The sequence below is a fragment of the Saccopteryx bilineata genome, chromosome 5, assembly GCF_036850765.1.
Source record: "Saccopteryx bilineata isolate mSacBil1 chromosome 5, mSacBil1_pri_phased_curated, whole genome shotgun sequence".
Taxonomy (NCBI): Eukaryota; Metazoa; Chordata; class Mammalia; order Chiroptera; family Emballonuridae; genus Saccopteryx; species Saccopteryx bilineata.
The window spans coordinates 125,485,505-125,509,371 of record NC_089494.1 but is presented as its reverse complement, the minus strand read 5'-3'; the positions used below and the strand labels follow the sequence as shown (position 1 = coordinate 125,509,371).

Below are 23,867 nucleotides of genomic sequence, written 5' to 3'. Positions count from 1 at the left end.
AGCAATACTCATATCTGATAATGCTGACTACAAGACAGAAAAAGTACTCAGAGACAAAAATGGTCATTTCATAATGATTAAGGGGACACTGAATCAAGAAGACATAACAATCCTTAATATATATGCACCAAACCAAGGAGCACCAAAATATATAAGACAGCTACTTCTTGACCTTAAAACAAAAACTGACAAAAATACAATCATACAATCATACTTGGAGACCTCAATACACCGCTGACGGCTCTAGATCGGTCATCCAAACAGAGAACAATAAAGATATAGTGGCCTTAAACGAAATACTAGAACACTTGGATATGACAGACGTCTACAGGACACTTCATCCCAAAGCGTCAGAGTATACATTTTTCTCTAGTGTACATGGAACATTCTCAAGAATTGACCATATGTTGGGCCACAAAGACAATATCAGCAAATTTAGAAAAATTGAAATTGTGCCAAGCATATTCTCTGATCATAAAGCCTTGAAACTAGAATTCGACTGTAAAAAAGAGGGGGAAAAACCCACAAAATTGTGGAAACTAAACAACATACTTCTAAAAAATGAATGGGTCAAAGAAGAAATAAGCGCAGAGATAAAAAGATATATACAGACAAATGAAAATGAAAATACGACATATCAGAATCTCTGGGATGCAGCAAAAGCAGTAATAAGAGGAAAGTTCATATCACTTCAGGCCTATATGAACAAACAAGAGAGAGCCGAAGTAAACCACTCAACTTCACACCTTAAGGAGCTAGAAAAAGAAGAACAAAGACAACCCAAAACCAGCCGAAGAAAGGAGATAATAAAAAACAGAGCAGAAATAAACAAAATAGAGAACAGAAAAACTATAGAAAAAATCAATAAAACAAGGAGCTGGTTCTTTGAAAAGATCAACAAAATCGACAAACCCTTGGCAAGACTCACCAAGGAAAAAAGACACAGGACTCAAATAAATAAAATCCAAAATGAAAGAGGAGAAATCACCACAGACATCATAGATATACAAAGAATTATTGTAGAATACTATGAAAAACTATATGCCACCAAATACAACAATCTAGAAGAAATGGATAAATTCCTAGAACAATACAACCTTCCTAGACTGAGTCATGAAGAAGCAGAAAGCCTAAACAGACCAATCAGCAGGGAGGAAATAAAAAAAACTATTAAAAACCACCCCAAAAATAAAAGTCCAGGCCCAGACGGTTATACTAGTGAATTCTATCAAACATTCAAAGAAGACTTGGTTCCTATTCTACTCAAAGTCTTCCAAAAAATTGAAGAAGAAGCAATACTTCCAAACACATTTTATGAGGCCAACATAACCCTCATACCAAAACCAGGCAAGGATGGCACAAAGAAAGAAAACTACAGACCAATATCTCTAATGAATACAGATGCTAAAATACTAAACAAAATACTGGCAAATCGAATACAACAACATATTAAAAAAATAATACATCATGATCAAGTGGGATTCATCCCAGAATCTCAAGGATGGTTCAACATACGTAAAACGGTTAACGTAATACACCATATCAACAAAACAAAGAACAAAAACCACATGATCTTATCAATAGACGCAGAAAAGGCCTTCGATAAAATACAACACAATTTTATGTTTAAGACTCTCAACTAAATGGGTATAGAAGGAAAATATCTCAACATGATAAAGGCCGTATATGATAAACCATCAGCCAACATCATATGAAATGGCGTAAAACTGAGGACTTTCCACCTTAAATCAGGAACACGACAGGGTTGTCCACTCTCTCCACTCTTATTTAACGTGGTACTAGAAGTTCTGGCCAGAGCAATCAGACAAGACAAAGAAATAAAAGGCATCCATATCGGAAAAGAAGAAGTAAAGGTATCACTTTTTGCTGATGATATGATTCTATACATTGGAAACCCAAAGGACTCCACAAAAAGATTACTAGAAACAATAAACCAATACAGTAAGGTCACAGGATACAAAATTAACATACAAAAGTCCATAGCCTTTCTATATGCCAACAATGAAATATTAGAAAACGAACTCAAAAAAATAATCCCCTTCACGATTGCAACAAAAAAAATAAAATACCTAGGAATTTATTTTATACAACAAAGAATGTAAAGGACCTATATAACAAAGAATGTAAAGGACCTATATAACGAAAACTACAAGGCATTGCTAAGAGAAATAGAAAAAGACACAATGAGATGGAAAAATATTCCTTGTTCTTGGATAGGAAGAATAAATATAATTAAAATGGCCATATTACCCAAAGTAATATATAAATTTAATGCAATTCCCATCAAAATTCCTATGACATTTTTTAAAGAAATGGAACAAAAAATCATAAGATTTATATGGAACTATAAAAAACCCCGAATAGCCAAAGCAATCCTAAGGAAAAAGAATGAAGCTGGGGGCATTACAATACCTGACTTTAAACTATATTATAGGGCCACAATAATCAAAACTGTATGGTATTGGCAGAAAAATAGACACTCAGACCAATGGAACAGAATAGAAAGCCCAGAAATAAAACCACATATATATGGTCAAATAATCTTTGATAAAGGGGCCAACAACACAAAATGGAGAAAAGAAAGCCTCTTCAATAAATGGTGTTGGGAAATCTGGAAAGCCACATGCAAAAGAATGAAACTCGACTACAGCCTGTCCCCGTGTACTAAAATTAATTCAAAATGGATCAAAGACCTAAATATAAGATCTGAAACAATAAAGTACATAGAAGAAGACATAGGTACTAAACTCATGGATCTGGGTTTTAAAGAACATTTTATGAACTTGACTCCAATGGCAAGAGAAGTGAAGGCAAAGATAAATGAATGGGACTACATCAGACTAAAAAGTTTTTGCTCAGCAAGAGAAACTGATATCAAAATAAACACAGCCAACTAAATGGGAACTGATATTTTCAAACAACAGCTCAGATAAGGGCCTAATATCCAAAATTTACAAAGAACTCATAAAACTCAACAACAAACAAACAGTCCAATAAAAAAATGGGAAGAGGACATGAACAGACACTTCTCCCAGGAAGAAATACAAATGGCCAACAGATATATGAAAAGATGCTCAGCTTCATTAGTTATCAGAGAAATGCAAATCAAAACTACAATGAGATACCACCTCCCCCCTGTTAGATTAGCTATTATCAACAAGATGGGTAATAGCAAATGTTGGAGAGTCTGTGGAGAAAAAGGAACTCTCATACACTGTTGGTGGGAATGTAAAGTAGTACAACCATTATGGAGGAAAGTATGGTGGTTCCTCAAAAAACTGCAAATAGAACTACCTTATGACCCAGCAATCCCTCTACTGGGTATATACCCCAAAACCTCAGAATCATTGATACGTAAAGACACATGTAGCCCCATGTTCATTGCAGCACTGTTCACAGTGGCCAAGACATGGAAACAATCAAAAAACCCTTCAATAGAAGACTGGATAAAGAAGATGTGGCACATATACACTATGGAAGAAATGATGTCATCAGATCATTTACAGCAAAATGGTGGGATCTTGATAACATTATACGGAGTGAAATAAGTAAATCAGAAAAAAACAAGAACTACATGATTCCATACATTGGTGGAACATAAAAACGAGACTAAGAGACATGGACAAGAGAGTGGTGGTTACCAGGGGTGGGTGGAGGGAGGACGCAGGAGGGAGGGAGGGAGAGAGTTAGGGGGAGGGGCACAGAGAAAACTAGACAGAGGGTGACAGAGGACAATCTGACTCTGGGTGAGGGGTATGCAACATAATTTAATGACAAGATAACCTAGACATGTTTTCTTTGAATATATGTACCCTGAATTATTAATGTCATCCCATTAACATTAATAAAAATTTATAAAAAAAAATTAAAAATGGAACTGCCTTATGATTCAGCAATTTCTATTCTGGGAATACATCCAAAGAAACCTGATACACTAATTTGAAGAATCTGTGCACCCCTAGGTTCACTGCCGTGTTACTTACAATAGCCAACATTTAGAAGCCCAAGTGCTCATCAATAGATGAGTGAATAAAAAAGATATGGTACATTTATACAATGGACTACTACTCATCCATAAAAAAAAGTAGGAACTCTTATCTTTTGTGACAGCATGGGTGGACCAGGCGAATATTATGCTAAGTGAAATAAGCCAGTGAGAGAATCTAACGAACAAGCTAACAAAATAGAAAAAGATTCACAGATACAGAGAACAGACTGACAGATATCAGGGGGAAAGGAGGTTGGGGGCTGGGTGAAAATGGTGAAGGGATTAAGCAAAAATTAGAAAAACTTATAGACACAGACAACAGTGTGGGGATTACAAGAGGGAAGGGGTGAGGGGAGGTAGAAGAGGGTAAAGGAGGAATAAAATGGTGATGGAAGGAGACTGGACTTGGGGTGGTGAACACACAATACAATATACAGATGTGTGTTATATAGAACTGCATACTTGAAATGTATGTAATTTTATTAACCAGTGTCACCCCAATAAATCCAATTAAAAAATAAAAGCTGAGTAACATATAAGACATTTGTTCATATATTCTGGAATTTAGACAACTAAAAGTTAGGTTTTTATTGTTCTTATACATATTGAGACCATAACAGCTAATTAAGATGTACCTAAGTACAAAAACATGTGATCTATTCTCCTACCCAGGGAAAATTTTAGTGAAATTTGAGAATTTTTGCATCAACAGCCAAAGTCTACTTTTAAAAGTCTCAATTTCACTAATATAGTATATATAATTAAGAGGGCTACGCCTGGGTCCTAAAAAGGGAGCAGGAACAATGTTTATAAACTTTTTAAGAAATAAAAATAATTTGAAACAACAAATAGTCTATACATTTCTTTGAAACTTACTTTATGTGGGAAAAGGGAAAGGGAAGTGAAAAACAATTTATACCTCCTCTGAAATAATAAACTGTTTAGCTGTTTGAGAAGAATCCACTGGTTCTTGGTTTTCCATTTTCAAACTAGTCAGTCTTCCCAGTCCTTACGCAAGAAGTTCACACTGCAACAAAATGAGATATGTTTTAGTACATTTATTTTTCTGATTTAACATTTATTCACAGAGCATTGGTCAGAGTAGTTAAAGGGTAAAAAATTAATCTGTCATCAAAGCTGCCTTTCTCATATGCGGATCTGGGAGAACTGCGCAAGATGGAAAAGTCAACACAAAGGCCTTAGAAACATCCAGGGAAGCCTTAGAGCCATCCCTGTTAGGTCCAGTCCATGGTAGCCAAGTTCCCACTGCGTACGTACGAAGACACTTTAGATAACATTTAGATTTTCAGACTCCAGATTTGATTTTCCAAGGGGACAAAGGTTGTATACTACTTCCCATGTCACCTTCAGCTGTTGTCCTTTATCAATCCTTTAGAGGTAAAGATTTTTTTAAATTTTATTTTTTTTAAGTTTATTGATTTTAAAGAGAGAGAGGAAGGGAGGGAAGGAGGAAGGGTAAAAAAGAGAGAAGAACATCGATCTGTTCCTGTATGGGCCCTGACCAGGGATTAAACAGGCAACCTCTGCACTTCAGGACAATTCTCTAACCAATGAAGCTATCCAGCCAGGACATTATAGCTAAACTTTTAAGAATTGTGTGGACTTGCTATTTCTAGCTTCCATTTATTTATCTTTTTATTTGTGGTAAATGAATATACCATGTTAATAATTTTGAAAATGTACAGTTCAGTGGCATTAACTATATTCACATTATTGTGGTCCATTCACTTCACAGTTTTAGTGTGTTAAAGATACAGTTAACTAGTACTATAAGACCTATGATGAAAAAGAGCAGCCTCATCCCATTTGTTTTTACTATTTTTTCCTGTCTTGACTCAATTCCCTTACTTTTGTATCCTGAATGTCAACATCTTTGTGTGTGTGTGTGTGTATGTGTGTGTGTGTGTGTCACACAGAGACAGAGAGAGGGACAGACACCAGAAGGAGAGAGATGAGAAGCATCAATTGTGGCACCTTAGTTGTTCATTGATTGCTTTCTCATATGTGCCTTGACCGCGGGCCTTCAGCAGACCGAGTAACCCTTTGCTCAAGCCAGCGACCTTGAGTCCAAGCTGGTGAGCTTTTGCTCAAACCAGATGAGCCTGTGCTCAAGCTAGTGACCTCCGGGTCTCGAACCTGGGTACTCTGCATCCCAGTCCGACACTCTATCCACTGCACCACCGCCTGGTCAGGCTGAACATCTTTTTTTAATCCTAAAAGCTGACCAATAATCTGGCTGCATATAGAATTTTGGGCTGAAAATAATTTTTATCAGAAATTAAGAGGTGATGTTCAGTTGTCTTGTTTCTAGTGTGGTTGCAAAATCTGAAGCCATTCTGATTCTTTATCCTTCTTTCTTTGTGACCTGTTCTGTTTCTCTGCAAATTTAGTTATTCATGCCTTCTTGTTGATGTTACTGTATTGAGTACTGAAGTGGGTCCTTTCAATCTGGAAACTTCAGACTGTGTCTCCTCTTGATGGGGAACTTTCTTTGAATCATTTTACCAGTAAACCCCCCCCAAACACACACACACACACACACACACACACACACACACACACACACTGCCATTTTCTTTGCTCTCTTTTTCAGGAACATATTTAGCTGTTGTACTCCCTGAATTGATCCTCTGTCTTGTCTTTTTTTTTTTTTTTTTTTTTTATATATAAATAAATTTTTATTTTAATGGGGTGACATCAATAAATCAGGGTACATACATTCAAAGAAAACATTTCCAGGTTATCTTGTCATTTAGTTATGTTGCATACCCATCACCCAAAGAGAGATCGTCCTCTGCCACCCTCCATCCAGTTCTCTCTGTACCCCTCCCCCTCCCCTCCCCCTCTCCCTCCTTCCCTCCCCCCACCCCCCATAGCCACCACACTCCTGTTCATGCCTCTCAGTCTCGCTTTTATGTCCCACTAATGTATGGAATCCTGCAGTTCCTGTTTTTTTCTGATTCGCTTATTTCACTCCGCACAATTCTACCAAGACTCCACCATTCCGCTATAAGTGATCCAATGTCACCATTTCTCCTAGCTGAATAATATACCATGGTGTATATGTGCCCCATCTTCTTCATCTAGTCCTCTATTTTTTTTACAGTGATTAAAAGCCTTTAAGCAAACTCTTGGCCAATACAGCAAGAATCCATAAATGAGTAGTGTCCTTAACATGTTCCCCAAGTCCAAGTTGGCCCCCTCACCATGCCAAATCCCTGAAAAATGCAACCCAACCACAGTTCAGTCTGTTAGGAGCTGTCACAGGGAGCAGGAGTCCAGGAACGTTCCCCACAGGAAAAGTCCGTATGGCACTGGAATTGTTGTCACCATTCTATACTTTGCAGCTCATGTCCAAGTCCCAATGACCGCTGCTTCTAGCTGGTAATGATTCAGGTAGACTGGAAAAAGCCATTTGCAGCATGCGTGGATATGGAGCTTCTGTTCTCCTCTGCCTGGAGAGTTGAGACCAGGTTGCTTTTCCCTGGAGCTCTGTGACTGTGGCCTGGTAAAGAGAACCTTGGGATACACTAAGCTGGGTGGCAAAGGTAAATTCATAATACAAGTTGGCAAAAGGAGGAAAGAGAGCTCTAAATTAAGAGTAGGTCCCAGCCTGAAATATGAGTGGGGCGTTGAGGTACGAGGAATAAAGGAAACACTATATATTAAGCAAAGCAGCAGAAAATAGGACTATCAACACCCACAACAGAGATCTTTGAGGGAAGAATAAAGAACCTGACTATTCAGGCAAAACATAGTTAAGTGGCCCTTGTGCAAATGAGATCAGTTTACCTGCTTCTTGGAAGAAATACCCTAGGCTCGTCCACAGTGTCGTAGATGGGGTCGACGGCCCTGGGCACCTTCAGCCTTCAGTGGCAAACCCCAGCATTCTGGGCAAGGTTAGGTCATAGGTGGCTGGAGCAGGCCTGGAAGAGACTGAACCCTCCCTTAGAGGAGCGAGGGGGAAGCCCACCTTCCAGTGTCCCTGTTTCCTCACAGTAGAGGTGTGTAAGCCTGGCAGGCTTTAGCTCAATGACCTTCCTTTCCACTATTGAAGCAGGACCCAGATGGCATCCTATGAGACCCCTTTGTGGTGCTGGAGCCTTTAAGGGTGTATCCTAAAAGCTGGTAGTTCCCCCTGATCTCTATTGGGCTTTTTCTGCCTCTAGGTATCTTAAAAGCCATTCTCAGAAGATCTCGCTGAGGGGTTTGAGGATCCCCATCTGCCTATATAAATCTTTTCCATATATCTGGAGCTATTTGGAAAAAAGACAGAACAGTGTTATTAGCTAGATCTAATAAAGAAGGTAGATTTGGTGTCTCCTGTTCATCAGCTTTCAAAAGAAATGTAAATTTTTTTTTTTTAAGTAAAAAGCATGATATGGTAGACCCATTGGAGTCATTGGCCTGGTGTGCAGGATTCCCGGGTTCGATTCCCAGCCAGAGCACACAGGAGAAGCGCCCATCTACCTCTCCACCCCTCCCCCTCTCCCCCCTCCCGGTCCCTCTCCTCCCGCCCACAGCCAAGGCTCCACCGGAGCAAATCCACCCTGGGCACTAAGGATGGCCCCATGGCCTCCGCCCCAGTTGCTAGAATGACTCCGGTTGTAACAGAGCAACATCCCAGATGGGCAGAGCATTCCCCCCGGTAGGCATGCCAGGTGGATCCCAGTCAGGCGCATGCAGGAGTCTGTCTGCTTGCCTCCCCATCCCCATCCTCAGAAATATACAAAAAATAAATAAATAAAAGAAAAAATACAAAAAAAAAAAAAAAAAAAAAGGGGGGGGGGCATTCCCTTGTGCTAAAGCACCAGGAAGCATGGAGTGAGCTTGAGTATGTCCTATGAAACATGGAGCTCTATGTTTACATATAAGTCTTTGAAGAAGGAGGAACTGCTGAAATAGTTTGTCAGCATTTGTCCCTAAGATAGCAGTCTTCATAGTGGGAACACCATACGTAAATATTTGCTGTCTGTCTATAGATTAAGGGGGGAATATGGCCAATGCTGAAAAGCCATGATCTTTGTGCCCCTCCCCTCCCCCAACCCCCTCCCTCTCCTCCCCCCACCCTGTAACCCCAACACTGTTGTTCATGTCTCTGAGTCTCATCTTTATGTCCCACCTATGTGTGGAAACATATAGTTCTTAGTTTTTTCTGATTTACTTCTTTCACTCAGTATAATGTTATCAAGGCCCATCCATGTTGTTGTAAAAGATCCTATGTCATCATTTCTTATGGCTGAGTAGTATTCCATAGTATATATATACCAAAGCTTTTTAATCCACTCATCCTCTGATGGACACTTGGGCTGTTTCCAAATCTTTGCTATTGTGAACAATGCTGCCATAAACATGGGGGTGCATTTCTTCTTTTCAAACAGTGCTATGGTGTTCTTGGGGTATATTCCTAACAGTGGTATAGCTGGGTCAAAAGGCAGTTCGATTTTTAATTTCTTGAGGTATCTCCATACTGTTTTCCACAGTGGCTGCACCAGTCTGCATTCCCACCAGCAGTGCAGGAGGGTTCCCTTTTCTCCACATCCTCGCCAGCACTTATTCTGTGTTGTTTTATTGATGAGCGCCATTCTGACTGGTGTGAGGTGATATCTCATTGTGGTTTTAATTTGCATTTCTCTAATCATTAATGATGTTGAACATTTTTTCATATGCCTATTGGCCATCTGTGTGTCCTCTTTGGAGAAATGTCTATTCATTTCTTTTGCCCATTTTTGGATTGGATTGTTTGTCTTCCTGGTATTAAGTTTTACAAGTTCTTTATAAATTTTGGTTATTAACCCCTTATCAGACGCTATGTCAAATATATTCTCCCATTGTGTAGTTTGTCTTTTTATTCTGTTCTTATTGTCTTTAGCTGTGCAGAAGCTTTTTAGTTTGATAAAGTCCCATTTGTTTATCCTGTCTTTTATTTCACTTGCCTGTGGAGACAAATCAGCAAATATATTGCTGCGAGAGATGTCAGAGAGCTTACTGCCTATGTTTTCTTCTAAAATGCTTATGGTTTCATGGCTTACATTCAAGTCTTTTATCCATTTTGAGTTTATTTTTGTGAGTGGTGTAAGTTGGTGGTCTAGTTTCATTTTTTTGCAGGTAGCTGTCCAGTTTTCCCAACACCATTTGTTGAAGAGGCTGTCTTTACTCCATTGTATTGTCTTACCTCCTTTGTCAAATATCAGTTGTCCATAGAGCTGTGGGTTTATTTCTGAGTTCTCTGTTCTGTTCCATTGATCTATGTGCCTGTTCTTATGCCAGTACCATGCTGTTTTGAGTACAATGGCCTTATAATATAACTTGATATCTGGAAGTGTGATACCTCCCGCTTTTTTCTTCCTTTTCAGGATTGCTGAGGCTATTCGTGTTCTTTTTTGGTTCCATATAAATTTTTGGAATATGTGTTCTATATCTTTGAAGTAAGTCATTGGTATTTTCATTGGTATTGCATTGAATTTATAAATTGCTTTGGGTAATATAGACATTTTAATGATGTTTATTCTTCCTAACCATGAGCACGGTATATGCCTCCACTTATTCGTATCTTCCCTGATTTCTTTTATCAATGTTTTATAATTTTCTGAGTACAAGTCTTTAATCTCCTTGGTTAGATTTATTCCTAGGTACTTTATTTTTTTGGTTGCAATGGTAAAGGGGATTGATTCCCTGATTTCTCTTTCTGACAGTTCATTATTAGTGTATAAAAATGCCTCTGATTTCTGAGTATTGATTTTATATCCTGCCACCTTGCCAAATTCTTTTATCAGGTCTAGTAGTTTTTTGACTGAAACTTTAGGGTTTTCTATATACAATATCATGTCATCTGCAAATAATGATAGTTTTACTTCTTCTTTTCCAATTTGGATGCCTTTTATTTCTTTTTCTTGTCTGATTGCTGTGGCGAGGACTTCCAGAACTATGTTGAATAAGAGTGGTGAAAGGGGGCAACCCTGCCTTGTTCCTGATCTTAAGGGGATAGCTTTTAATTTTTGCCCATTGAGTATTATGTTGGCTATGGGTTTGTCATAGATGGCCTTTATCATGTTGAGGTATGTTCCCTGTATTCCCACTTTGCTGAGAGTTTTGATCATGAATGGGTGCTGGACTTTATCAAATGCTTTTTCTGCATCTATTGAAATTATCATGTGGTTTTTCTCCTTTCTTTTGTTTATGTGATGAATCACATTGATTGATTTGCGAATATTGTACCAGCCTTGCCTCCCAAGAATAAATCCTACTTGATCATGGTGTATGATTTTTTCCATATATTGCTGGATCCGGTTCGCTAATATTTTATTGAGGATTTTTGCATCTAAGTTCATCAGGGATATTGGCCTATAATTTTCTTTTTTTGTGTTATCTTTGCCTGGTTTTGGAATCAGAATTATGCTCGCCTCATAAAAGGAGTTTGGAAGTCTTCCTTCCTCTTGAATTTTTTGAAATAGCTTGAGAAGGATAGGAGTTAGTTCTTCTTTGAATATTTGGTAGAATTCACTTGTGAAGCCATCAGGCCCAGGACTTTTCTTTTTTGGGAGTTTTTTGATAGCTGTTTCAATCTCATTTGTTGTAATTGGTCTGTTTAGGTTTTCTGATTCTTCCAGATTGATTTTTGGAAGATTATATGATTCAAGGAATTTGTCCATTTCATCTAGGTTGTCTAGTTTTTTGGCGTACAGTTCTTCATAGTATTTTCTTACAATATTTTGTATTTCTGTTGTGTCAGTTGTTATTTCTCCACTCTCGTTTCTAATTTTATTTATTTGAGTCCTCTCTCTTTTTTTCTTGGTGAGTCTTGTTAAAGGTTCATCGATCTTGTTTACCTTTTCAAAGAACCAGCTCCTGGTTTCATTGATCCTCTGTATTGTTTCTTTAGCCTCTATGTCACTTATTTCTGCTCTGATCTTTATTATTTCCTTCCTTCTACTAGCTCTGGGCTTTACTTGCTGTTCTTTTTCTAGTTCTTTTAGATGCAGGGTTAAGTTGTTAATTTGAGCTTTTTCTAGCTTCTTGAGGTATGCCTGTAATGCTATATACTTCCCTCTCAGGACTGCTTTTGCTGTGTCCCATAAATTTTGAGTTGATGTATGCTCATTATCGTTTGTTTCTAGGAATTTTTTAATTTCTTCTTTGATCTCAATGTTAACCCATTCATTGTTTAATAACGTGCTATTTAGTTTCCAAGTGTTTGAATATTTTTCAATTTTTCTATTGTGGTTGATTTCTAGTTTAATGCCATTGTGATCAGAGAAAGTGTTCGATATGATTTCAATCTTCTTAAATTTGTTGAGCCCGCTTTTGTGCCCTAACATGTGGTCTATTCTAGAGAATGTCCCATGAGCGCTTGAAAAGAATGTATATTCTGCTCTTTTAGGGTGAAAGGTTCTGAAGATATCTATTAAATCGAGTTCATCTAATATGTCCTTTAAGTCTGCTGTTTCTTTGTTAATTTTCTTTCTTGAGGACCTATCTAATGATGTTAATGGGGTATTGAAATCTCCTACTATTATAGTATTGCTGTTGATCTCGCCCTTTAAGTCTATCAAAGTCTGCTTTATATATTTAGGTGCTCCTATATTAGGTGCGTAGATATTTATAATGGTTATATCTTCCTTTTGTATTGCTCCCTTTATCATTATGTAGTGACCTTCTTTATCTCTAACTATGGTCTTTGTTCTAAAGTCCATTTTGTCTGATATAAGTATCGCTACCCCAGCTTTTTTTTCATTTCCATTTGCGTGAAATATTTTTTTCCATCCTTTTATCTTCAGTCTGTGTGCATCTTTTGATTTAAGGTGTGTCTCTTGTAGACAGCATATGTATGGGTCCTGTTTTCTTATCCACGCAGTTACCCTATGTCTCTTGATCGGATCATTTAATCCATTAACATTTAAGGTTATTACTGATATGTAACTGTTTATTGCCATTTTTTTTCTTTAAAACTGTTTTTCTCTTTTGCTATATTCTTTTTTTCCTTTGATCTGTTTACAACAGGTCCCTTAGCATTTCTTGCAGCCTTGGTTTGGTTGTAGTGAAATCCTTTAGTTTTTTTTTGTCTGTAAAGCTTTTTATTTCTCCTTCAATTTTAAATGATAGCCTTGCTGGATAAAGTAGTCTTGGTTGTAGGTTCTTGTTCTGCATTACTTTGAATATTTCTTGCCATTCCCTTCTGGCCTCAAGTGTTTCTGTTGAGAAGTCAGAAGTCATCCTTATGGGGGCTCCTTTGTAGGTGATTGTCTTTTTTTCTCTAGCAGCTTTTAATATTTTCTCTTTATCATTAAGCTTTGGTAATTTAATTATGATGTGTCTTGGTGTTGGTTTCTTTGGATTTCTCCTTAATGGAGTTCTCTGTGCTTCCTGAACATGTGAAATATTTTCCTGCCTTAATTGGAGGAAGTTTTCCGCTATAATATGTTTGAACAAAGTCTCTATCCCTTGTTCTTTCTCTTCTTCTTCAGGAACCCCTATGATGCGGATGTTATTTCTCTTCATGTTGTCACAGAGCTCTCTTAGAGTTTCCTCAGACTTTTTGAGTCTCTTTTCTTTTTTCTGCTCTGCTTCCGTGCCTTTATTTATTGTGTCCTCTAACTCACTGATTCGATTCTCTGCTTCATCCATCCTGCTTTTAATTCCTTCCATTGTATTCTTTATTTCAGATATTGTATTTGTCATTTCTGTCTGATTCTTTTTTATTATTTCAATGTCCTTTTTTATATTTGTTATCTCTTTATTTAGGTTTTCGTAATGGCCATCTATGGTGGTTCTAATATCTTTGAGCATCCTAACAATCGTTATTTTAAACTCTGCATCTGGTAATTTGGTTATATCTGATTCACTTAGGTCCTTTTCTGGGGATTTCTCTTGGTTTATTTGTGTTGTATTTCTCTGCCTCCGCATTTTCTCTTCACGAGAGTGGCTTTGATCACGTGCTCGGGTGCACAAGGGTTGGTGGCCTTGGCCTTTGCCCCGCCCCCGTGTGTGATGTTATGCTCGGTCCTGAGGGCACTGGTGAGCACCTTTGCTCAGCTGCGGGTCTCCGCCTGTTTCCGAGCTTTCGCCCTGCCTTTGCAGGATGATCCCACTCAAGGAACAGCTGCTAGCCTTGGCTCTACCACCAGGAAAGGCTGCGTGCCCAAGCTCAGCTTCGTAGCGGAACTCTGCCTCTTCTGGGCTTTTGACTCCACCCCCGCGGGAGTAGCCTGCTACCAAGTCAGACCGCAAGCCTGGGTTGCACGGGTGGGGCAGGGATGTGCTCCTCTGCCCTTGCTCCGGGGCTGGTTTCTACCCTTTCTGGGTTTCCCGCCCTTCTCCCGGAGGCTGGATTACAGGCTGCCGGCAGCTGAGCTTAGCTGCTTTTGCACGCCCCCTTCTCCCTAGCCGGGCAAGATTGAGCTCACAGCTGAGCCCACTGGTGGCCAGCCGGCTTCCGCCCCTGCCAGCAGAACCGCGCTTTTGTCTCCCGCTGCCGCCCGCTCTCCGGTGTGCCCTCAGCCGTGTGGGTGGGGGCGTTGCAGCTCAGACCCTAAGACTCACTACCGTAGACCCGAAAGCTCCCTCCTTCTATGCGACTCTGCTCTGAATGCCGCGGGGGGGCTTGTTTGGCTGCTCTCCTGCTTCCCTTTGCTGGTATTGCTGTTTCCGGGGGAAATATTCACTTCAGCTTTGGGGAGTGACTCGTCCCAGGGGTTAGAGTGGCTATCTCCCAAAAATGTTTCTCCCTATGCCTCCTAGATTGCACTCTCTTCCTGATACTGTGGTTCTCTCCCCTCTCCCTCCGTCTCCAGGAGCCCCGGGTGAGAGTTTGTGAGAGAGATGTTCTGCGTGGTCCCTTTAAGAAGGATCCTGGGTCTGAGAAATCAGACTCTCTCACAAACAATATCCTGACTTGTTTCAAGCTAAATACTGTCCTTATGCTTCTTCTGGGCTCTGGGGCTGCAGGCTGGGGCTTTGTTCCTGGGGCTCAGGGCCCTTTCCCCTCTGCTAAACTCACTTCCTGCCACGCGAGTCTCTCCCTGCTGCCGTTCGCTCCGAGAAGCTGGGCAGCCCTCTCTGCGTTTCCGCTTTTCCTACCAGTCTCTGGGTGGCTTCTTCAGCGTTCCTGGGTTGAAGAGTCTTTTTAGTTTAGTCCAAAGTTGGTTTTTCCAGTTGATAGTTCATAAAATTAGTTTGTAATCCACATTGGTTCTGGGAGGTAGATGCTGGTACGTTCGCCTACTCCAGCGCCATCTTGTCTCTCTCGAGAAAAGCTGTCTTGTCTTTATCATTCCTATTTTCTGGTTCCTTGTTATTTTATCTATATTTCGCAGTGGTTCTTCCAACCCTTTACTACTCTTAAGTTCCATAGCTCCTTAGCCCATCCCACCTCCTAACTTTAGCTCCAGGGAAAATACAGACCACCAAGAATCATCAACCCTTTTACTGTCTTAGAGGAAAAAACTGGCTTTGCTGTTTCTTTTGGGACCTAAAGCGAATAAACTACCCATTCACAGCTTCAATTTTTATCTCAGACAGCAAGTTTCCCCCATCCTAAAACACAACCAACAAAAGAGAGAAAAAAAAAATCAACCTCCTCATAACCTTGTTTTCTCTTCCAACCATGCTGGCCTTCTTGGAAGTACAGATGATGCTATCTTTACTCTGCCACCACAGTCTACTTTCCTGACTAATCATTCCCAAGCTAAAGCACTGTATCTCCAATCCCTTATTCTTCATTACCAAACTATAACTTATCCATTGCAAGTCCTAAAAATTCTACCTCTAACATTTCTTGCAAGTGTCATCCCTACTATCACTTAGGATGACATGATTTTCAAAACTTACCTCTTAGACACTAGATTTTTCTTCATATTGTCTAACTTTTTTTATTGTCTAACTTTCAACATTGCTTACACTTATGTTGCTATAAAAATTCCCTAAGACCACTGCTGAATAAATGAAGAAAGTGAATCTGGCTGAATAAGTCTAAGAGCCACTCGGTTCCTAAGAACAAGGTTAATGTGGGGCCTGCTTAAACTTGTTTTAAAGAATAGTTCCTCATCTGCTTGTCTGTGTTTAACTAAGGTAATTAAAGTCAACTGCAAAATTATCTTGACACAAAGTTAAATGACTCACACTGCCTGATTTAAAAACTTACTGTAAAAGCCACACTAATCAAGATAGTATGGGTACTGGTGTAAGGAGAGACATAGACTGACAGAATATAACTAGCAGTCCAGAATTAAACCCACAGACTCATAGTCTTCATACTGTTGACAAGAGTGCAAAGACAACTCAGTGGGGGAAAGAATAGTTTCACAATAAATGGTTCTTGGACTAGATACACACATAAAGATGAAAATGAACCTCTATCTAGACCATATATAAAAGCTCAAACTGGGTCAAAGACCTACATCTAAGAACTAAAACTATAAACTTCATAGAAGAAAACATAACTATCTTCATGCTCTTGGATTAGGCAGTGGTCTCGTAGACACGTCACCTAAAGCACAAAGCAACCAAAGAAAAGAGATAAATTGGGACTTCATCAAAATTAAAAACTTTGTGCTTAAAAAGATACCATCAAGACAGTAAAAAGACAACCCACAGAATGAAATAAAAAAGTTCATTAATCTAAGCAGACTCGGATCTGATATATGTAAAAAAAGTATAACAATAATTAAAAGACATCATAATTGAAAATAGGCAAAGGATGTAAGATAGTTCTCCAAAAAAGACCTACAAATGGCCAATAAGCACATTAAAATATGTTAAAAATCACTGGCCATCAGGGAAAGGCAAATCAAAACCACAATGAGATAGTACTTGACTCCCACTACAATGATTATAATAAAAGACATAATAACAAATAGTAGTAAGGATGTGGAGAAACTGGTATCTTCAAACATAAACTGCTGGTGGGTATGTAAAGTGGTGTAGGCACTATGAAAAACAGCCTGGTAGTTCCTTAAAAGATTTAACTAGAGCTCCCATATGACCCAGTAATTTTACTCCTATATATATAAACAAGAGAAATGAAACACAAAAGCTTATATAGAAATGCTCATGGAAATATTATTCCAAATAGCCCTAAAGTGGAAAAAACCTAAACATCTTATCAATTGATAAACAGGTAAATAAAATGTATTCCATACAATGGAATGTTATTCAGCCATAAAAAGGAATAAAGTTCTGCCCTGACAGTACCTCAGTTGATTAGCGCGCCCTTCCAAACACTAAGGTAGCACGTTTGCTCCCCAGTCAGGGCACATATAAGAATCAACCAATGAATGCATAAATAAGTCAAACAATAAATTGATATTTTTGTCTCCCCCTCCCATTCTTCCCCTAAAATCAATAAATCATTTAAAAAAAACTTTTTTAAAAAATGAATAAAGTTCTGACACATATTACAATATGGATAAACCTTGAAAATACCTATACTAAGCGAGAGAAGCCCATCACAAAAGTCCAAATATTGTATAATTCCATTTACATGAAATGTCCAGATCAGATAAATCTATGGATACAGAAGGCAGATCAATGGTTGCCAAGTGACTGGAGGAAAGAGGGACTAGGGCAGGGGTCCCCAAACTACGGCCCGCGGGCCACATGCGGCCCCCTGAGGCCATTTATCCGGCCCCCGCCGCACTCCCAGAAGGGGCACCTCTTTCATTGGTGGTCAGTGAGAGGAGCACACTGACCATCTCATTAGCCAAAAGCAGGTCCATAGTTCCCATTAAAATACTGGTCAGTTTGTTGATTTAAATTTACTTGTTCTTTATTTTAAATATTGTATTTGTTCCCGTTTTGTTTTTTTACTTTAAAATAAGGTATGTGTAGTGTGCATAGGGATTTGTTCATAGTTTTTTTTTTATAGTCCAGCCCTCCAATGGTCTGAGGGACAGTGAACTGGCCCCCTGTGTAAAAAGTTTGGGGACCCTTGGACTAGGGAGTGACTGCTTGTGGGTATGGTATTTCTTTTTGATGAAAATGTTCTGGAATTAAATAATGGTGATAGTAGCACAGTCTTGTGAATATACTACAGCTTAAGGTGAAAATTTTTTATTAATTATTTTTTATTTATTCATTTAGAGAGAGGGAACAGAGAGAGAGAAAGAGAGAGAGAGAGAAGGGGGGAGAGGATCAGAAAGCATCAACTCCCATAAGTGCCTTGACCAGGGAAGCCCAGGGTTTTGAACGAGCAACCTCAGCGTCCCAGGTCGACACTTTAACCACTGTACCACCTCAGGTCAGGCTTAAGGTGAATTTTATGGTATGTGAATCACATCTCAATTAACCACTAACTTTGCAGTCTTAAAATTCCCAACAGGCAAATATTTAGGATAGTTGGGTTCAGGGTTACGTTGGGTCTAAAGGTTGACAGAGCCAGGAGACTAGTCAAGGAGTTCTGCCTTGGACTCAACAGGCTAGTGACGCACGACATTGCTGTACCAAGCAACCACTTTACTGTCCTCTGGGTGTTTATTTTGCCTGATGCACTATATGTATTTCTGTTGTAAAATTGAATATATTTCTGTTGTATTAAAATGTTATCAACATTGTTGCTTGCAGATTGTGGGTAAACTCAGAAATTCAAGTTCCAAAAAGAACTTTGGCAAAGAAACAAAATTTGAGGTGTTAGGTAAGAAAAGATGACTATATGCTAAATAAAAACCACTTAATGAGGATAAGAGAACGATAATGTCTGTACGTCTTCACAATCATTAAAACTGTGAAGTATGTACAAACTAATTAATATTTGTAAAAACCAAGTACCAATTGAGAGTCTTAGGTAACCTGGATAAAGCAGCTTGTCACAGAGCCACTGAAAGTGAGACCCCCATCCTTAGTGTTAGGAATACAGAGGTGGACAAGAACAGAGTCCATTCCCTGTGGGAGTTTACTTTCTGATGGGGAGAAAGGGAGAAAAAGTGAGGAACAGATGCAGTTTATGTCAGGTGACTAAGTTTTACAGAGAAAGATTAAGAAGGAAAAGGAGAGTGAAGAAGATGAGGGGGTTGCTAATCTATACAAAATAATCAGGAATGGCCTCTATAGTGATGTTGGAAAAGAGGCTTGAAATTAATACAGAAGCTACATGAATAGAAATTTTTTTTTTTTCCCCATTTTTCTGAAGCTGGAAACAGGGAGAGACAGTCAGACAGACTCCCGCATGCGCCCGACCGGGATCCACCTGGCACGCCCACCAGGGGCGACGCTCTGCCCATCCTGGGCGTCGCCATATTGCGACCAGAGCCACTCTAGCGCCTGAGGCAGAGGCCACAGAGCCATCCCCAGCGCCCGGGCCATCTTTGCTCCAATGGAGCCTTGGCTGCGGGAGGGGAAGAGAGAGACAGAGAGGAAAGCGCGGCGGAGGGGTGGAGAAGCAAATGGGCGCTTCTCCTGTGTGCCCTGGCCGGGAATCGAACCCGGGTCCTCCGCATGCTAGGCCGACGCTCTACCGCTGAGCCAACCGGCCAGGGCCATGAATAGAAATTTAAGGACAGACATTTAGCATACTGACTATATACATATAGCATAAGAAAACAGACAGTATTCCTTTGAAAGTACCCCAGGTAATAATTTATTAGGTAAACTATCAACTGACATTGGTTTACATTAGACAGTTTACATATTATAGTCCAAGTAGAATGCTAACCCAGATGAAAACTAACCAAAGGTGGGCTATTTGTCTACCTGCATGCTCTACTTCCAGATAAAAGAACTGTATCTACTTAGATTTTTACATTCTAGATTTCCATTCCCTTCCATTAATGTCAGAGAAGGAAAATTTCCTCCACTTTTAATTTTACAAATTAAGAGAAAATAACTTTTAGGCAACCAAGCAATCCCATTTACTACACAACATAAGCAGTCTATAATAGTATAGAACGCTTGGATTAAGTTAAATTTTTTTACCTTTTAAAAAGTAACACTGACCACAAATAACTTTTCATACACATCCAAACTTCTTTGTATTTTTCTAAAGTTGGAAACAGGGAGACAGTCAGACAGATTCCCACATGCGCCTAACCGGGATCCACCTGGCATGCCCACCAGAGGGTGATGCTCTGCCCATCTGGGGCGTCGCTCTGCTGCAATCAGAGCCATTCTAGCGCCTGAGGCAGAGGCCACAGAGCCATCCTCAGCGCCCGGGCAAACTTTGCTCCAATGGAGCCTTGGCTGCAGGGGGGAAGAGACAGAGAGGAAGGAGAGGGGGAGGGGTGGAGAAGCAGATGGGCGCTTCTCCTGTGTGCCCTGGCCGGGAATCGAACCCAGAACTCCTGCACGCCAGGCCAACGCTCTGCCACTGAGCCAACCGGCCAGGGCCACTTCTTAAAGCAGAGAATTGCAGTCTTCAAAAATGTAAGTACCAACAGAATAGACTAAAGGAATAGCTAATCTGTAATATTCTCTATTAAAAGGGTTCTTAATCTGGATTCCCAGGCAGTCTAGACAAAATGGGCAGTAACATCTAATTTGAAATAACATAGAGGTTCCTGTCCCAGCCCTGTGAGTATCTTTGGGGAAAAGGGAGCCACTAGTTCCTTCTGATTTACATAAAACTTCAAAGCATTTAATTATCTGCTAGGTTCCTCGGGTTTGTATCTTTAGAGTCCTTCAGATTTTCAAAGGGATTGTTGATTGCCAAAAAGGTGAAGAAGTGCTGTTCTGAAGAATGGCTCTGCATCTGCTCATTCACCCAGGTTAACTAAACTCAAATTACAAAACAGTCCTTAATCAAAAGATCCAGCCTGGGTCGGCAAATGTAGCAATAAACAGTTGTTTCAGACAGACTATTAAAAACATTCAAGCTAGAATATTAGAGACAGAAAGACAAAAGAACAAACTACAGGCATAAATTAGAATAGGGGAAAAGTGGCAAGCAAGGCTGGCTTCTCTAGGGTAATTGTATTAATGCAGTCAGCCCCAAGGGGAAATCTGTAGACAGTGTGAATGAAAAATATGATTAAAGAGTGATTTCAAAAGTATATTCTGTACTGATTTCCAAAATGTTCAGGATTATAAAAACATCTAAAAAATACTACAGAAACATAACAAACATTATTTGCAGGACCATTTCTAAATGGTACGGTTTGGGAGCCAGTCACTATAAGTAGCACATTGCAGAAACAATTGAGGCTCCCATTCTGTGCTCCACTCTGGTCTCCATTACTGTGACAGCAGCTTTCCTAAGCTGACTCAAAGCTGTGTCGAGATGTAAAAGTAGTTGAATTTGAATCCTACCCACTTCATTAGCCAGAATTTAAGGTCATTTGCATTTTGCTGTAATGTGTATTATACTTAAAAGATATACCCCTATATGTAATGCTGAATGTTCTACTGTTATAATTCACATAAGCCATTTTAACTGTTTGGTTTAAACAGTGAAAGTCTATGGTGTGTCGAATGTATGGTTTCTCCAGGGCACAAAACCTGTAGTGAGGGGAAATGTCACAGGGTTTAGAATTCCTGTACAGTGAAGTCTACCTGTGTGCATGGGCAGTGGAAATGTTTGCGTATAAGTGCAAACTTGACCGCTCTTCCTGCTCTTGGGGATATCTCACAGGGGCCAATGTCTGCTATAGAGACAATGCAGGCAATACCAGGGTGCTTTAAATGAGGGTCAAATCACATCCACTTGAGAGGTGGGCAAAGTTGTAGACTTTTAAAAGGCTACTACTAATGCAGTTTGATTTTTTACTTTTTTTTTTTTTTTTGTATTTTTCTGAAGCTGGAAACGGGGAGAGACAGTCAGACAGACTCCCGCATGCGCCTGACCGGGATCCACCAGGCACGCCCACCAGGGGCAACGCTCTGCCCACCAGGGGGCGATGCTCTGCCCCTCCGGGGCATCGCTCTGCCGTGACCAGAGCCACTCTAGCGCCTGGAGCAGAGGCCAAGGAGCCATCCCCAGCTCCTGGGTCATCCCTGCTCCAATGGAGCCTTGGCTGCAGGAGGGGAAGAGAGAGACAGAGAGGAAGGAGGGGGTGGGGGTGGAGAAGCAAATGGGCCCTTCTCCCATGTGCCCTGGCCGGGAATCGAGCCCGGGTCCCCCGCACTCCAGGCCGACGCTCTACCGCTGAGCCAACCGGCCAGGGCCATTTTTTACTTTTTTTTTTAGTGAGAGGAGGGGAGGCAGAGACAGACTCCTGCATGCGCCCCAACTGGGATCCACCTGGCAAGCCCACTAGACAGCGATGCTCTGGCCATCTGGGGCCCTTGCTCCCTTACAACCAGGCAGAGGCCCTGGAGACATCCTCACTCCAGTGGAGCCCTGGCTGGAGAGAAGAAAGGGATGAGAGAGAGAGAGAGAGAAGCGACAGGGGGAAGGGTGGAGAAGCAGATGGTTGCTTCTCCTGTGTGCCCTGACCGGGAATTGAACCCTGGGACTTCCACATGCCCAGCCGGCCCTCTACCGCTGAGCCTACCAGCCAGGGCCAACGCAGTATGATTTTTAACATGAGATTTACAGACCAAGGCAGGCAAAGCATTCCAAGAGAAGGAACCACCATGAACCAAGAGAGACTATCTGGGTTGAAAAATTACAGGAATGTTTGACAAGCCCTGTGGCTCTCAAGTTTTCCTTCCCCAACCTCTCAAAAAACAAACAAACAAAAAACATACAACAGGTAATATTTGCAAACACATCTCCAAGGGATGGATTCAGCTGGATGCCTGCCCCCTTCTCCCAAATTTGCCAGCAATTTGAAGCACTCAGCGACCTGTTAAAAATTTTTAACTTCCACAGCTCAAAGTCTTTTCAAAAGAAAGATTTTATTAGGCCATTGCTAGGAAAACAAAATAGTCTTGAGGTATGGAATCTAAACAACCTGCAGTATGGCCAGGTAGGAAAGACAGTATGTCAGCGTTCCCCTGGAGTTTTGCAAGCATTTTTTAATATCAGGTAGGGGAAAAAAGATGTAAAGCCATTCTGAAAGGATTTATATTAACTATAGACAAAGAGGATGGAAGATGGTAAAAAGGGCTAGTTTCGGGATGGGCAGCAGAGCCCTCAAGGAAGCTTGGGCTTCTGTGGATTAGCTGTGGGAAGCAGATTGGGAAACTGTGTAAATAAGAAATGGGGGCTTCTGGGGTTCTACGGAGCCTGGCTCCATAGATAATTGTGGAAATAGCCACCTGGAAATTAATCCTAACTTGCAACAGATATACAGGAACGTGAGCAGACTTTGTCAGAGCTGTTTCACAGATATTAACAGACTATTTTGTCCATTTCTGTCACTGTCTGGAAACTCATTTGAATTTAGAACTCAGAATTTTTTGGTCATACTCTAACTGGCATGTCACAAACTTGTTGCTATGTAAATTCCTCTTAGAGTTAGCTCTTACAGTTAGTTCTCTGCTGAAGGGAGGAAGATAAGTGATCACTTTGCCACAAACTTGGGTATTAGTAATAACAGCTGGATTAAAGGTAAGTGGGAGTTAAGATTCAAGAAAAACTGAGAATCTCAAAAGCCAGGTTGTGGAGTTGCTCGTCATTTTTATTCAAATAATTACCATACCTGAATCTCAACTTGCAGTTTGCTGAGGTTGGAAAATGAGGCAAATATCACACCATTAAATTATACATTTGCTGGTCACTCTCAGGTGAAAGTTGAGTATTATAAATAGCATCTATTTTCAAACAAAAGATGTAGGAGCTGAAATCATAAGCAAAGCATCTGATTGACAAATGAAGGTCAGGCAGTTGGAACTGCTTAATCACTGGGTAGAGGAATCAACAAGGCAGTCTGAAAGAAATTAAGCCTGAGAGGATTGTGTTTGCAATAACTTTATGACTGTGTTAAAGTCAAACATCTAATGTTTGGATATGTCTAAGATGCCACTCTCC

General features: G+C 40.2%; 1 protein-coding gene across 1 annotated transcript in view; it reads right to left on the bottom strand.

Annotated features, from left to right (window-relative positions):
- NUDT5 (nudix hydrolase 5) overlaps nt 1–23,867 on the bottom strand; it is a 58,660-nt gene that overhangs the window by 31,604 nt on the left and 3,189 nt on the right. The window contains exon 2 of the mRNA XM_066233119.1: nt 4,929–5,036. Coding sequence (XP_066089216.1) covers nt 4,929–4,991 — 63 coding nt within the window. The 5' untranslated portion in view covers nt 4,992–5,036. The remainder of the gene's footprint in view (nt 1–4,928; nt 5,037–23,867) is intronic.